Below are 14,242 nucleotides of genomic sequence, written 5' to 3' on the forward strand. Positions count from 1 at the left end.
ACGAGTATGGCAGATATTTTGTGCAACGATGAAAAGTCGTTCCGCGCCAGCTCCTGTAGTCGGAATGGAGAGTAGATCTCGAGTCAGTCGAGTGAGAACAGGCCATTCGCGTTCGTGGTCTCTCCAGTAAGCGCTTGGAGAGATATTGACACCCCTGTTGTGTGTCAGTAGTCAACGTGCAAAATACTGAGCAGTTTTTCAGACCTTCGCGGAGATATTGATCAACTTCATCTTGACCATTCCTCGAACCACCCGCCAGACCAGCTAGTGGGTGCAAAATCCGGTCAAGCCCCAACAATTGCGGGTAACACGACAGTCCATTCACGCAAGACAAGATCGTGGGCATTTGCGGTCGGTACTGTAGTGAAAGATCCTCAGATACTCGATGTAGAGCTCAGGATGGCCTAAGCCTTGCGATGACGGGGCCGATATACAGCACCTAAGCAAAGGTTGGAAGTTTATGCAGGGTTCAGACAAGCAACTTATTACTAAATAATTATAGGTACATAGATCCATGGATATGTACCCATGGATGGGTGGATAGGAGCTTTAGTACCTACATATACATATGCGGGACAGTACACGAAGTACCTATAGGGCTACCTAGGTAGTAATGGGTGGCTTACTATTTTCTGCAAGGCGGCTAGAATTACTCCTATTGTCGTAGTTGTGGTTTGATTCGTCGCCCATAGGGCCAATCAACACAGCTAAGGACCACGGGTGTTGAGCGCTTGGCACGGTTATATCGAGATAAGAAATCGGCCTTCTCGCCGCTCGCGGGGGTTGTATGTGATTACATAACACCAGATGACGCCAGAGTCCCCGCAATCGTTCGTGATCCTTCTATTTATTTTGCGTTCTACATTTTATTTCTCCTTGAAAAACTGAGACTTCGATCCATGAACCATCTACGAGCTTGCATAAGATCAATTGGACAATTTCGACGAGTCTCACACCCCTTTGCATCCTCCGCAAACCCCACGTCCTTCCTTTTCACGGCCCACCGAACTTCTATCCGACGCACCATGGCTTCCGCAATGGCAAAGCGCCTCGAAGGCAAGACCATCGTCGTTACCGGTGCCTCATCTGGCATTGGAAAGAGCACTGCCAAGGAGTTCGCCCGCACGTCGCCCAAGAACCTGAAGTTGATTCTCACCGCGCGCCGCATCGACACATTGAAAGAGGTCGCGGCGGAGATCACACAGGAGGTTGGCAATGGTGTCCAGGTTCTTCCCGTCAAGCTGGATGTCAGCAACCCAGAGGAAGTGAATAACTTTGTTTCCTCGCTGCCGGAGGAGTTCAGGGAGATTGATGTCCTTGTCAACAATGCGTGAGTCATACAGATCAAGCCAAACTGGATTGATATGCACCATCGATACTGACATTTACGGTGCAGTGGCTTGGTTAAGGGTGTCGCCCAGGCACCTGAGATCGCTGCCGAGGATATCAAGGTCATGTTTGACACTAACGTCACCGGTCTCATTAATATGACCCAGGCCATCCTGCCCATCTTCAAGAAGCGCTCTGAGGGTGGCCGTGGTGACATTATCAACATTGGCAGTATCGCCGGTCGCGAGCCTTACTCTGGCGGTAGCATCTACTGCGCCACCAAGGCTGCTGTCCGTTCGTTCACTGATGCGCTGAGAAAGGAGCTCGTTGCCACGAGAATTCGTGTTATTGAAATCGATCCTGGTCAAGTTGAGACGGTATGGCTATCGGATACATTGATAGGTGTCTTTGATATGAAGCTAATACCCGTGATTAGGAGTTCTCTGTTGTGCGATTCAATGGAGACAAGTCCAAGGCTGATGCTGTCTACAAGTAAGTCATGCCAGATAAGCCGAAAAACACATTATCATTAACCATTGACAGGGGCGTCGAGCCATTGACCGGTGATGATATCGCCGAAGTTGTTGTCTTTGCGGCTGGTCGTCGTGAGAATGTTGTGATAGCCGATACCCTGGTCTTCCCCAGCCACCAAGTAAGTTTGTTTTGCGGTTAAAGTTTCTTATGGACAGTTTCTGACTATTGTATAGGCCGCGGCTGGTGTCATGCACCGCAAGTCGTAAATTACACGCACAAATCCGAATGAAGGTTTAGAGGTTTAGATAGCGCTCACTGTACATGTTACAAGGTCTCACGTTGTGTGGCGTAAATACGAAGTACATATCCGACCGCCAATAATATGGATTCAAATTAGGTCGATAAGACCGAAGTAAAGAAAATTATCACGCTTCGTATATTGCATAGTATACATGAGAAAAGTTCATATCTATCAATGAGACAGAGGCATTAACCGAGTCACGGTCATTGGCATCCAGGCTCATTTCAAGAAATGACCCGATGATCAGAGAGCAACGAGGGCCAGTGCAGCTGCAACACCACCGGCAGCCCAGCGAGCATTTCCGGTGATCATGGGCACAGCAGCGTTACCAGTCTTAGACTGGCTGGTGGCAGCAGCACTGCTCTTATCCGAGGAACCAGCAGTGCTAGTACCAGTGCTGGTGCTGGTGCCAGTAGCGGTGCTGTCGGAAGTAGAAGCAGAAGTGGTCAAAGTAGCAGCGCCAGTCGAGGTGGCTGTAGAAGCCGAGACCGAGGCACCAGTGGTGGCGGATGCGTTGTCAGTTCCAGTTGCCGTGATAGTAACAGGCATTAATGCGCCACCGGGAATTTCTGTGATAGCGATGGCCGAATTCCACGTGGAGGTTGTGCCGCCCTCGTTAAGGGTAGCGCCGCAACTGGCGGTTTTGGCATCGTACTTGCAGCTCTCAGCGATGGTGCTGTTTCAGGAAAGGATCAGCTATGACTGTGGGGGATAAGTGGATTCCTTGTAGGGCTAGATACTCACGTTCCCTCCATACCGTACCCTAGGCTGACGGTTGAAGAGCCTTGGGCCACGGTCATGCCATCGGGTGGAAGGCCACAGTCGGTGGAATCAACGCCGACAGCACATTTGATGAGATATTTGGTCATGGAGCCGCTCTGGAACAATATCAATTAGTTTTCTGTACTAAACCAATAGAGAGATGATTGCGCATACAGTGCCAATGACCTTGCCCTCAATTCTTTGCTCGTCGAACCCGGGGAGGAAAAGAGTGACTGTTTCGGCAGCGATAGCGGCAGTGGCACCGGCCAAGAGAGCGAGAGATTGGATACGCATGTTGTATTAAATTAATTAACGAATGTAGGGGTAGTCAAACGAGCGACAAAAATCGAAATTGTATGTGAAAAGAAGATAAGAGAATGGACTTAGGAGATAGAGCGACCATCGCCTTCATATACGATGAGAATTTAATTTAGGTATCATAAGCAGTAAGCAGCCCCGGGGCCCCCGGGCTTTGGGTTCCAGTTCAGTCTAGACAGAACGGTCTAAAGCCATTTGGGATAATGGCGTTGAAACGGAGCCTTCCTATTGGCTGTCTTATTATACCCTAGCCGACTAAGAGATAGTCTCTAGCCTATTTAGGTGCTAGCGTGGTGCTAGTCTCCGTGAGAATTATACCGCTATACCCAATCAAGCTATTTGAACCCCTTAAGTGACTGCCAAAATAGCCCCGAAGGACCGAGACGCAGGGCAGCCCCCAAGAAAACGGATCTATTGAATTCTGGGTTTCAACCAATCTTGAATTCCGGATAAGTACCGGGCGGGTTTTATCTATAGGGTCTCAATTTGAGTAGTTGGGCATTTGCGATCTAGTTTCACTTCAATGTTTTTGCACTGTTGGTCTCTGCAAAAAGACTGCATTCTTCGGAGCTCTAAAGATAACCAGAAAAAGATGCCGAAATATCCCAAGTATCAGAAGATGCCCAGGTGTGCCCAAGTAGACTTATACCGGGCAGTGTCAATGTCAGCAACAAGCAAATTTCCACCAAGCTAGTCCCTTAGCGGACGCAGTGCCGGGCCGCCCTCAGCCTCAACTTCCCCCGTTTTGCCACGGATTTCTTGACAAGGCTGACCCCTTTTTACATTTACATTTTTTTTTAAAAAAAATACAAGTTGATAAGCCATTTTAGCATTTTAGCACTCATCTACCATTCCCTATCGTGTGGGGGGTTTTTAATCAGATAAGATTTTCTTTTATTTGTACATGCATGATTCATGCGTGCTTCATGTTCTGGCAGGATATGTACGGTTTGTTGAGCCAGAATAGTCAGACAATAGACTCAGCCAATATTTTGATCTCAGATGACCATCCCAGAGCCCCTTCTCCTTTATTACTTTACCCTCTCACATCCATGGATGGCTCTGAGTCAACGTAAATGGCTCCCTGGAAACCCATTTCTCCACAGCCTGATTCAATGCACCCTGCGTTGATTTAGCCCGAAGCCCCGCAAACACAACCTCATGGAAATACTCCGTGGACCCTGAGTCGCCATATTAAAAGTGGCTTGCTTGTAAGCCATGTGCCCCCAAACATCCACTGCCTCCCCGCTAACCTAGCAGGGTGGTTCGCTGAACCTAATTGCCAAGCTTCAAACACAGTAATGCTAAGCGATTAGCTGGTGTCCATTTCTTCAACAGCCAACCATGCATATCTCAACTGAACTTCATAAGGGTCTTTGAGACAGGCTAGCATTGTGGCTGATGCTGCGGGTGATCATTTCCCATCGGACTTCCGAGTTATCTCGCCCGAAGGAGGAGCACGCTGCACCCTGATTCGAGTACCGTCGTTCGCGACAACGGCCACACGAACACATATCCTATATAGGCTCGATTTTATGCATGGAATCCTCTTGGCAAGGCATATTTCGACCTTGGCATAAACTACAAAGAAGAGCTCTGTCTTCTTCAATTCTCTATAAAGGAGCGCCGTGTAAACCAACTCCGGAACCGCCCACTAACCCAACCCCTCAAGAGCAAACATATTCACTACTACTACCAGATATAGAAACCATTTTTCACACCAATCAACTGTTTTCCGACCAACGCAATGGCAGGAAAAATCGATGTCAACAATAAGGTCTATAAGCTCGCCGCTATGCCCTTCATTTTGGAACGCAAAGGCGACTACGATGAAGCGATCACAGTCTACAAGAACGCCATAACTATTTTAGATGAAGCAACCAAAATATACAAGAAAGGAAATGTTCTCAAAATCAACAGAAAAATGTTCGAGCGACAGGTCCAAGTTCACCGAGAACGCCTCGCCTATCTTGAAGACCTAAAACGCAAGGGCAGTTTCGATGGTATAATATTGCCTCCGACGATTTTGGATGCGATGGAGGAGGTGGAACACGAGGACGGAAAGACTTGGTCGTTGACCCAGGTAAGCCGCGCACTCCAGGACATGGCACGCCTATTCCAGGTCACTGATTCTTGTCAACTGCCAGATCCGCAAGGATCTTAATACCTTCCGCGGAGATGACCCCAGTCAATCTAAGGATATCAGCTCAGCTCCAGCCCACCTCCAACCATTCCTCAATACCGACACCTCGCAACGCCCCTTCTTCTCGCTGATCCTTTCTCCCTCCGCGCCCACGGTCACTTATCGGATTACGCATTCCTCAGAGCTTGTCAACCTAGGTATGCGCTCATATTGGTTTTTCGTCAAAGATTCGACCAACACACATGTCTTGTACGCCCTCCAATTCGTCTGGAGTAACGAAGCACCCATCGTCGAGACGGTCCTTCGACGCGCCGGGGAATTCTTACCCCAAATCGGGGCGACGAGTGTGAGACTGCAGAAGATGAAAGGAGGCACTTTCCGGATGATCACGCGGACAATCCCCGACATGGGCGCAATAACCGAGATTCCGGATGGAGAGATGCAGAGAAAGGATTGGTCGCCGCGACGATTTGAGTACGGAGGACGCAATTTCGTTTGGAAGAGTGCAGCGGCAGAGGGTAAGAAAGAGGGTGGGATGCTTGGGAGCTGGGGCATCGCGTGGGAGACTTTGTATGAGACTAAGCGTGTATGGCCTAAAAGTGGAAGTAGGACTGGGAAGATGGAAGATGAAATTGTTGGTCCCAGGCTGTGCTGGGGAGAGAAGAAGGGGGGAAACGGTGCGGATCACAGCATTCACATGGTCGGTGGCTTGGATCTGTATTTCAGAGAGCATTTGCTCGCGGTCCAGTTGTCGAGGTTGGCTCGCGCCAGCTATCCCCCGCAAAAGGATACCAAGGGCATCGAAGTAGCAACAGCCGGTCTGGGTTGGCTTTCGATTGCTACGTCTTTGGCATGAAATCCTGGCGAGGAGCCTCGGATTCCTTTTTCGCTGCACGTCTTCCTTTTTTTTTATGATACCGAGTTGTGCTTTTTAGTCGCGGTGAAGAAACGAATTAACGCCATTTCAATAGGCCATCATCTGAGTGGTGTGGTTAAACATTTACATCCAAGGCTTCACGAGGTCAACCGTCTGATGGCTGTTGAAGTTGCTCCAAGAAGTCTTTATCCAAATTTCCAGCGTAGAAGCCTAAATTTTGAGCGAAAAGAGGTTGTTGCCTACTGAGAGTCAGTATGCAGAGGACATTTGGGAAAGAGGCCACATACCTGTTTATCGGAATGGAGGTGACCATTTCCTCGAACAGAGCATCAAATCCCTCGTTGTCTCCAAGTGCAACCCCAGCCGGTGATGGAAAAGTCGAAATAGCACAAGAGTCAGGGGCGGGATTCCTTGGGGGAGCAATAAGGGAGCTTTCGGGTCGCGTTTCTAACACTTGTAAATCTGATGGCTGGACAAACCCATTGTAAGAAGGGTCCATTCGAGTATTCTCGGCTCTTGCAGGGCGCATGTTAATCGATCCCTGGAGGCTTCCCATTCCGGCCTCCAAGTTCTGTAGGTACGGACAAAGTCGGTTTCCGAGAGCCCGTCTTTCCTCAGAAGTAGGATCAGAGTAAACCATATCAAAGCACTTCTGGCACTGTAGAGCAAAACAAGACAATAATGGTGATATTTGTGACACTCCAGCGATCTCCAGATATCGATCCAACAAACTAAGAGTGGATCGCACGAGGTTGACAACTAACTTCTTTCCGGTCATGTCGAGCGTTGGGCTTCTTTTCAAGGACTCCAGCATCACAAAGGAGGATGTGAGATGCAAAATGAGTAATGGAGGAGTGGTGTATGCTGGGCCTTTGCTATGTGGGTACTTTTCAACAAGTATTTTCAGCTGGGATTGCAGATTGGCTGACAACTCACGCTGATCTGCGTGTGGCATATTGGTCGACATATACAATATTCGAGCCAAGTGCTTCATGAGCTGACTGATATTATTAAAGATGCTCAACGCTCGCAGGGGTCCTTTGGGTGTGTCTCGGTGTCCACCTTCTGAAGCTCGTGGGGATATCGACCATATATCCCATTCTTCTATGTTGTCTTCGTTGATCAGTCCTTCTTCCTGTTGCTCTTCCAACGACATGCAGGGTGCTCTGTTCAAAACCGCAGACAAAATGTTGTCAAGGAAGATACACCCATGGAAAGTAGTATGATATCGGTTGTTTTTGGAAGCTATCGGCAATGTCGCCAGCATTCTGGAAGCCTGGCCAACAAGCCTCCACGAATTCTTGATGTCTCGTAGCTTCAGCTGCAGTAGAGCAATAACAATGACAGCTTGTATGTGTCCTAGTTCCAAATTTATCGATTCTGACATGATGCGTGCGGAGATTGATTGTTGTATTTGCAAAGGGTCTGGCTGCCTTGGGTCACTACCATCTTTTGTGGATGATTCGTAAGCCACGACTGCCCAAAGAACTAAGCTTGAAGCATTGCTCGGGCTGGCTTCGGGTTCAAGACTGGTATGCATTGTCCGAAATAGATCATGACGCTCTAAAATCGGGAACCAGCAGTGTGTATATGTGAAATAACTCTCCAGCATGCTGAGTGTATCCACTGGAAACTGTATATAAACACAATCCATTTGACCTGTGCCAATATTTGGAATTTGTTGCTGCAGGGCAGGTTCATTGAGGCCCAAGGTGGCAGCCTCGGTGCCAGCAATAATGGCTCCTGGTGTGTTGGTCATCTCTAGGGTGTCCCATTCAGATTCATCAGGAACCGTCATTGTGGATATTTCTTGTGGATCATGTTCAATCAATTTCGACAGATCTTTTGCCAGTCGAGAGTGCCGCCAGATAGTTGCAGGATCTCTGGGAAGGAAGTGGTCATTGTTTTGTGATTTGATCAAAAGATCATGCACTGTTCTTTCGCTGTTTGGGACATGCTGGAGAACAAGCCCAAGGACTGTCTCCAAGCTTCGGACATATCCAGGGGGCAAGCCTCGCCGTCCACCGCCATTTTGATAACTGCAAGTACGATTTGCCGTGCGGCAGATGGAGCAAACAGGCTGTTCCCCGTCACACTTGGACTTTCGCCGACGACATTGATCACATGCCCGGCAAATTCTTTGTCGCTTGGAAGGACGATGGCTAGGCATATGTGCTTTCAAACAAACTAAAAACCATCGGTTTTCGAGCTTTCATGGTTCATGCAAGCTGATGTCGTTCGTGGTGTCACGTGATCGGCAATGATTTTAACCGATCCCAAAGAGGCCGACAGCCTCCTCGCGTTTAGGTGAACAAATGGTTTCTTGAGGGTAGAAAAGCACCAAGGCTGAGCCCTTTCAAGGTATTCATTTTGGCAGTCGCTATGTCAGCAGCACAGCCGCCATATCCCTCAAGTACACCTGGTCCACCCGAAGGCCCCGGCTCCCGACAATACAGCGCCGATGCTACCATCTTGCTAGTTGGTTTTTTTGGAGCCGGCAAGAAAACCCTAGGACTAATTGCCTCCGTTGCTCTTCGTCGACGCTTTGTTGACTTCGATGAAATCTTCCGGGACCAAATGCAGTATTCACCTCAAGAGTTTATTGCAGACCATGGATTCAAACGATATCGCGAGGTAGAGATAGAGGTGTCTCAACATGTTCTCACAAATTATCAAACTGGTTGTGTCATCGCTGGCCTTGGGTTCGCATCCAGTCCGTCTCAGCGGCAGTTATTGACCACCTTTGCACAGCACCATCCCATTGTGTATGTGCGGAGAAGCAAAGCAGAGCTTCAACATTTTATCGGAATGAACCCGCATACTTTTGACCATATCTTTGAATTCGAGAATGCCTTCTTCGAGTCATGTTCAAACTTTGACTTTTTCAACATCACGCAAGAGCCGAGCCAACAGGCCGAGAGTCAGATTCACACATCACTCAAACTGAAGGAGGTTGAACGCATCTTTGTGGCCTTTCTACATCGCATATTTGGCAATCCACGCAAGCAGCTCTTCTCTGCCGATCCTTTTTCTGCGACTCATACATACGCCCTTGATTTGTCATTGAAACAGCTTGAGACGGATCTAGACCTCGAACTTTTGGATGCAGGCGCCGATGCCATTTATCTCACATTGAGTCGTGAGGAATATAGTCGCGATGATATACTGGTTAGCCTGTCACGCTATATGACCATTCTCAGGAAGCACACCCGTGTTCCGATAATTCTTGATGCACGAACAGATCCAGAGAAAGACTCGACAGGCTACTTGGAATTCTTGGAAACAGTAGCACTACGGGTAGCTCCTGATGCTTTCACTTGTCTGCTCTGGAACAAAGATATTGTTCGGCGAATTTATGCTACGAAAGGTCACTCCAAAATGATTGCCCTATGCCACCAAGTGGGCCCCCTAGGGGTTGAAATGTCATGCTCCGAAATTTCTAATCTTCGGGTGTGGCTCAAAGACTTTGGTTTCGAAGCTCTCCGCATTACCGGTCAACAGGCAGTTGCAGAAGACGCACTTGCATGTGTTGCCTTTCGCCGAATGTTGACAGATGCCCTCAATATTCCAGTTATTGCATACAATACCGACCCTGAGGAGCGAGCTTCCATACTCTTGAACCCGACTTTATCTCCGATACGGGTCAGTCCTGGTCAAGGCTCTATAATCTCTCTGCGAGACACCCAGCAAGCGCTAAGCTCTCTGTCTCTACGTCCTAACAAATTATATAAGATCGTGGGTCAAGATGTCCGTCATAGTCTGTCACCAGCAATGCACGATGCAGCCTACGCCGCCTGTGGTCTCCCCCATAGGTATGACTACCAGGAGATCCAAAACTTCCGCGAAATTGAAGTCATGTTGAGAGTGCCATCTTTTGGTGGCTTTCTTGGTGGTTTGATCATTTCACTACCATTCAAAAATGATGTTTTACCCTTACTCGACGAGATCAGTCCCGACGCAAGGGACATTAATGCAGTAAATACTGTGGTACTGGAGCACAAAGTTCAGCCGAGCGGAGTGAGAACTCCCTTTTACCGTGGATACAACACGGACTACATCGGAATCAAAGATTGTGTTCACAGTCACCTCTCTCCAGCAAACGCCATTCGAGGTGGCAGTACAGCTCTGATCATAGGCGCCGGTGGGATGGCTCATGCTGCTGTCTACGCTTGCTATCAATTAGGAGTTCGGCAGATATTCATTTACAACAGAACTCTTTCTAACGCACAAAAGCTGGCTGGTTACTACAATGTATGGGCGAGATCAAAGGGTGACAAGATCTTCCATTTGGATGTCCTTCAGTCAATAGAGGACGCCTGGCCATCGGACTTTCGTCTTCCAACAATCGTCATTTCATGCATTCCTGGGAGGCATGTTGGCACTCAATCGCCTGTCGTCTTCCAAGTCTCTGATACGTGGCTTCGAAGTCCAACGGGAGGAGTATTCGTTGAGGTAATGTATTTACCTCTCCCTAATAACACCAGGCAACTGACACTATTATTAGGTTGGTTATGGTCCATCGAAGACCTCGTTGATGGAGCAGATGACTCCGTGGTCAATGAAAGGATGGGTCATCGTTGATGGATTGAAGGTTCTTGTCAAACAGGGCATTACCCAATACGAACTCTTTACCCAGAGACCAGCTCCTGTGCACGTCATGCGGCGAGCCGTTCAAGAAGAAGCCATCAAAAAAGGGTACTTCCATATGTGGTAATTTGCCACTGACTGTCGGAGTCTTGATCAATTCGCTGGGCGACTTCACACCTGGGTACCTAATTATAAGTACATAAAATTTGTCGTGGAGAAATATTTCATTGAATTGAATCGTATTATCTTCCTCCATGTTCACGGCTAAGATCTAAAGCGACAACGGCAAGATCTTAACCTGCCCCACAAATGGGCGGGTGTATCTCCTCCATAGCATTGACATTGTTCGCAACAACATCTCATCAACTCCAACTCATTATCAAATTCAGGTTCCCAAACAGAAACCATGACATATCAACCTGCTATTATGAGCGTCTCCTTAGGAAGAGCTTGGCTCCATGATTTTGACTACAAGATGGGCCAGGCTTCAAAAGCAGGTTTCAAAGGAATAGAAATCTTCTACGAAGACCTCGATTATTTCGCACGAGAAATTTCTAGGAACGACAGCCCAACATCCGATCAACTGCTCCAAGCAGCAGATGATATTCGGTCAATCTGCCAAGCCCACGCGCTGGATATCATCACGCTGCAGCCGTTCCTCTTCTATGAGGGGCTCAAAGACCGAGAGCAACATGCACAGCTGATTGAAAAGATGAAACTCTGGCTGCAGCTGGCAAAACGTTTAAATACCAACACCATCCAAATCCCCGCCAATTTCCTCCCCGCAAACCAACTCACCGACGACGTTGATGTCATAGTTGCCGACCTGAGGCAACTGGCGGATATGGGCGCCGCCGAAACTCCTCCTGTCCGCTATGCGTATGAGAACCTCTGCTGGAGTACGATCAATGACACCTGGGAGAAGGTCTGGGATGTCGTCAAGCGAGTTGATCGACCTAATTTCGGCATTTGTCTTGACACCTTCAACATCGCGGGGAGGGTGTGGGCCGACCCCACATCGCCAACTGGCAAGACAGTCAATGCGGATTCGGATTTGAAGGAGTCGCTCGAGCGAATGGTTGCCGATATCGATGTTGCGAAAGTCTTTTATCTTCAGGTTGTGGATGCAGAGAGAATGGAATCGCCACTAGTCCCTGGTCATCCATTCCACGTGGAAGGCCAGCCGGCGCGAATGAGTTGGTCCCGGAATGCGAGAGCATACATGTACGAGGAGGACCGCGGAGTATATCTGCCAGTCGAAGATGTAGCAAGAACCATTGTGTCAGGGTTAGGATACAAGGGATGGGTCTCGATGGAGTTGTTTTCGAGAACGATGGCTGAAGAGGGTCAAAATGTACCTGATCAACATGCGCAGAGGGGTATCGTATCTTGGAAGAAGCTACAGCAGAGGCTCCAGCTTAATTAATGTTTGTGAATGTTTGTGATACTCGAAGAATGCAAAATTGCGACCACAATATGCATGTTATGATAAGATATATTCCCCGGTATCTAGTTCTCTTATACGTCAATTTCTTTTCCATCCAACCACTCTTTAGCAAGTCGATACAACAAATCATGCTTCTCCCCACAAACAGTTCCAGCATGTCGACGATGACCAGGCATATCCCTCAACACCGAGACCCCCATGGTAAGCTCTTGGCAATATGCCAGACACTTATATCCCTCCGGATACGAGTTGAGCTTCTGCACGTCAATGCTGGGGAACTGATTCGGGATCACAGGCAATAGCTTGTCCTTCTCATACCAATGTCGCACAAACCGCGCACCCCAGCGACCGTCGACTTTCTCGAAGAAGAAGCAAAACCGGCAGTCTGCCTCCGCATCCACTTCTATTCCATCGATTGTGAATCGCTGCGTGATAGTGGCTTTCATCTTGGTGACAGCGCGACTCGCATCGGGGGTAATGTCGGTCGTTACTCCATGGCATCGGTGCATGATGAATGCCCCCTTGTCCATTCCCGCTTTGGAGGCTGCCATAAAGTCCAGGTACGAAACTCGGCCGGACCATGTGGTGTAGACATATGCTCCTGGGTGGAAGATTGATTCGAAATTCTCCCATTCACAGGCATCACTAGAATTTTTGTTCAGCTTAAGATCAAGCATATATTGATGTAGGTTGCCCTTACCGGTAGCAAGGCCATCCCTCGGCTAGCTCGCGGAGTTTCGCACGCTCAAGAACCAGGTTATCTGGTCCGTTGTTGCGAAAGGCATGTTTGGGCCAGGTTCCCTCGGGTAAGGAGTGTAAGTTAGGCATGATAGAACTGAGTTGGTATAGATTCAATGTTGTTAATTCAAAAGATGTAAGATATAAATATACCTTTTTGCGGGGTGCGTTGGGGCGGGTAATCATTTTGACGGCTGAATTCATTGCCGAGAGACTCCGATATATACCTCTCAGAGTTGAATGGGCAAAATGTCTTGATAAAGTCAATTATTTGATCTAGTAATCTTTGGAATAGAGAAAGATGGGCGTAGGATGTATGTAAGACTCTATTTTCAGTAACTAGAAGTTGATCCCTTTACTCTCTTCGGCTGCCTTGAGCAAGACATCCCATGCACCCTCCCGGTCCAGTTTCAAGACATATTCCTCCCCAGCCCACAAACGCCACTGCTCCTCAATTTGGTACCCGATAACATGCGTCCCTTCCACACAAGGCCATCCCAGCTTCTCGCCCAGTTTGATCATCCTTGTTCTTCGCGGTTTGAAACACATGTCCAACAGAACACCCTTTTCCGGCCGCGACAGGAATGACTCGAGAACACTAGCCACTGTGAGCTCGGTCTCAGTCTGTGGCTCAAAATCGGGCACGGTTCCAACGATGTAGTACGGATTGGGTAGCTTCTTTGCCTGCTCGAGCGTTTTCACGTGGATGATCGTTGGGACCCTGGCCAGCTTTTGCGTGTCGTGCATGAGGCTGGCAACTTCCTGATCGTCGCGATTCAAGACATAGATTTTCGGGCAATGCAAGTGCATCGACAGGGCATAGACAGCTGCACGGCTCGCACCTCCAGCTCCCACAATCAAGGCTGTGGCAGGCGAAGTCGCCGATGGCCTCTCGTTCTCATTGCCTTTTTCCAAAAGGCAACCCTTGATCCCGCGCCAGTCTGTATTGGTGCCACACATGAGCCGCATAGTGCCACTCTTGTAATAGATATTATTGCAGGCTCCGATCATGGTAGACAGCTCATCCAGCTCGTCAACATGTTTCATGATCGAGTTCTTGTATGGCATAGTCACTACCAGACCCGCGGTGGTGGGTGCCTTAGCAAGCTTGAGCACGTCATCAAGTGTGGGACATTCGGTTGAATAGAATGTCCAAGGGATACCAAGAGATTTCGCAATATAGTTGTGCATGCTATAGGCGATGGAATGGGTGACACCCAATCCGACCAGGTGGAGGGTCATTTCTTGGGATTGCGACTGCGTCAT

General features: G+C 48.5%; 8 protein-coding genes across 8 annotated transcripts; 4 read left to right on the forward strand and 4 right to left on the reverse strand.

Moving 5' to 3' along the window:
• Window positions 1–899: 899 nt before the first annotated feature.
• On the forward strand, window positions 900–2,069 carry N7471_005991 (SDR family oxidoreductase; the record flags this gene model as incomplete). Its single annotated transcript, XM_057278710.1, has 5 exons — window positions 900–1,330; window positions 1,397–1,706; window positions 1,766–1,821; window positions 1,873–1,981; window positions 2,037–2,069. 5 exons carry the CDS (start codon window positions 900–902, stop codon window positions 2,067–2,069), a joined length of 939 nt encoding a protein of 312 aa, XP_057138320.1.
• A 278-nt stretch (window positions 2,070–2,347) lies between these two features.
• N7471_005992 (uncharacterized protein) lies at window positions 2,348–3,160 on the reverse strand (the record flags this gene model as incomplete). The annotated part of the gene is made up of 3 exons (XM_057278711.1): window positions 2,348–2,780; window positions 2,849–2,982; window positions 3,041–3,160. 3 exons carry the CDS (start codon window positions 3,158–3,160, stop codon window positions 2,348–2,350), a joined length of 687 nt encoding a protein of 228 aa, XP_057138321.1.
• Window positions 3,161–4,931: 1,771 nt separating this feature from the next.
• N7471_005993 (uncharacterized protein) lies at window positions 4,932–6,183 on the forward strand (the record flags this gene model as incomplete). The annotated part of the gene is made up of 2 exons (XM_057278712.1): window positions 4,932–5,267; window positions 5,332–6,183. The coding sequence occupies 2 exons, from the start codon at window positions 4,932–4,934 to the stop codon at window positions 6,181–6,183; spliced, it is 1,188 nt and encodes a 395-aa protein (XP_057138322.1).
• A 166-nt stretch (window positions 6,184–6,349) lies between these two features.
• N7471_005994 (fungal specific transcription factor domain-containing protein) lies at window positions 6,350–8,002 on the reverse strand (the record flags this gene model as incomplete). The annotated part of the gene is made up of 2 exons (XM_057278713.1): window positions 6,350–6,443; window positions 6,492–8,002. 2 exons carry the CDS (start codon window positions 8,000–8,002, stop codon window positions 6,350–6,352), a joined length of 1,605 nt encoding a protein of 534 aa, XP_057138323.1.
• A 584-nt stretch (window positions 8,003–8,586) lies between these two features.
• On the forward strand, window positions 8,587–10,918 carry N7471_005995 (putative pentafunctional AROM polypeptide; the record flags this gene model as incomplete). The annotated part of the gene is made up of 2 exons (XM_057278714.1): window positions 8,587–10,656; window positions 10,709–10,918. The coding sequence occupies 2 exons, from the start codon at window positions 8,587–8,589 to the stop codon at window positions 10,916–10,918; spliced, it is 2,280 nt and encodes a 759-aa protein (XP_057138324.1).
• Window positions 10,919–11,197: 279 nt separating this feature from the next.
• On the forward strand, window positions 11,198–12,217 carry N7471_005996 (sugar phosphate isomerase/epimerase family protein; the record flags this gene model as incomplete). The annotated part of the gene is made up of 1 exon (XM_057278715.1): window positions 11,198–12,217. The coding sequence occupies one exon, from the start codon at window positions 11,198–11,200 to the stop codon at window positions 12,215–12,217; it is 1,020 nt and encodes a 339-aa protein (XP_057138325.1).
• Window positions 12,218–12,309: 92 nt separating this feature from the next.
• Window positions 12,310–13,066, reverse strand: N7471_005997 (putative pathogenesis associated protein Pep2; the record flags this gene model as incomplete). The annotated part of the gene is made up of 2 exons (XM_057278716.1): window positions 12,310–12,883; window positions 12,939–13,066. 2 exons carry the CDS (start codon window positions 13,064–13,066, stop codon window positions 12,310–12,312), a joined length of 702 nt encoding a protein of 233 aa, XP_057138326.1.
• Window positions 13,067–13,315: 249 nt separating this feature from the next.
• N7471_005998 (shikimate dehydrogenase family protein) lies at window positions 13,316–14,242 on the reverse strand (the record flags this gene model as incomplete). Its single annotated transcript, XM_057278717.1, has 1 exon — window positions 13,316–14,242. One exon carries the CDS (start codon window positions 14,240–14,242, stop codon window positions 13,316–13,318), a length of 927 nt encoding a protein of 308 aa, XP_057138327.1.

This window comes from Penicillium samsonianum (assembly GCF_028829775.1).
Source record: "Penicillium samsonianum strain IBT 33392 chromosome Unknown utg000003l_segment0_segment0, whole genome shotgun sequence".
Classification (NCBI taxonomy): domain Eukaryota; kingdom Fungi; phylum Ascomycota; class Eurotiomycetes; order Eurotiales; family Aspergillaceae; genus Penicillium; species Penicillium samsonianum.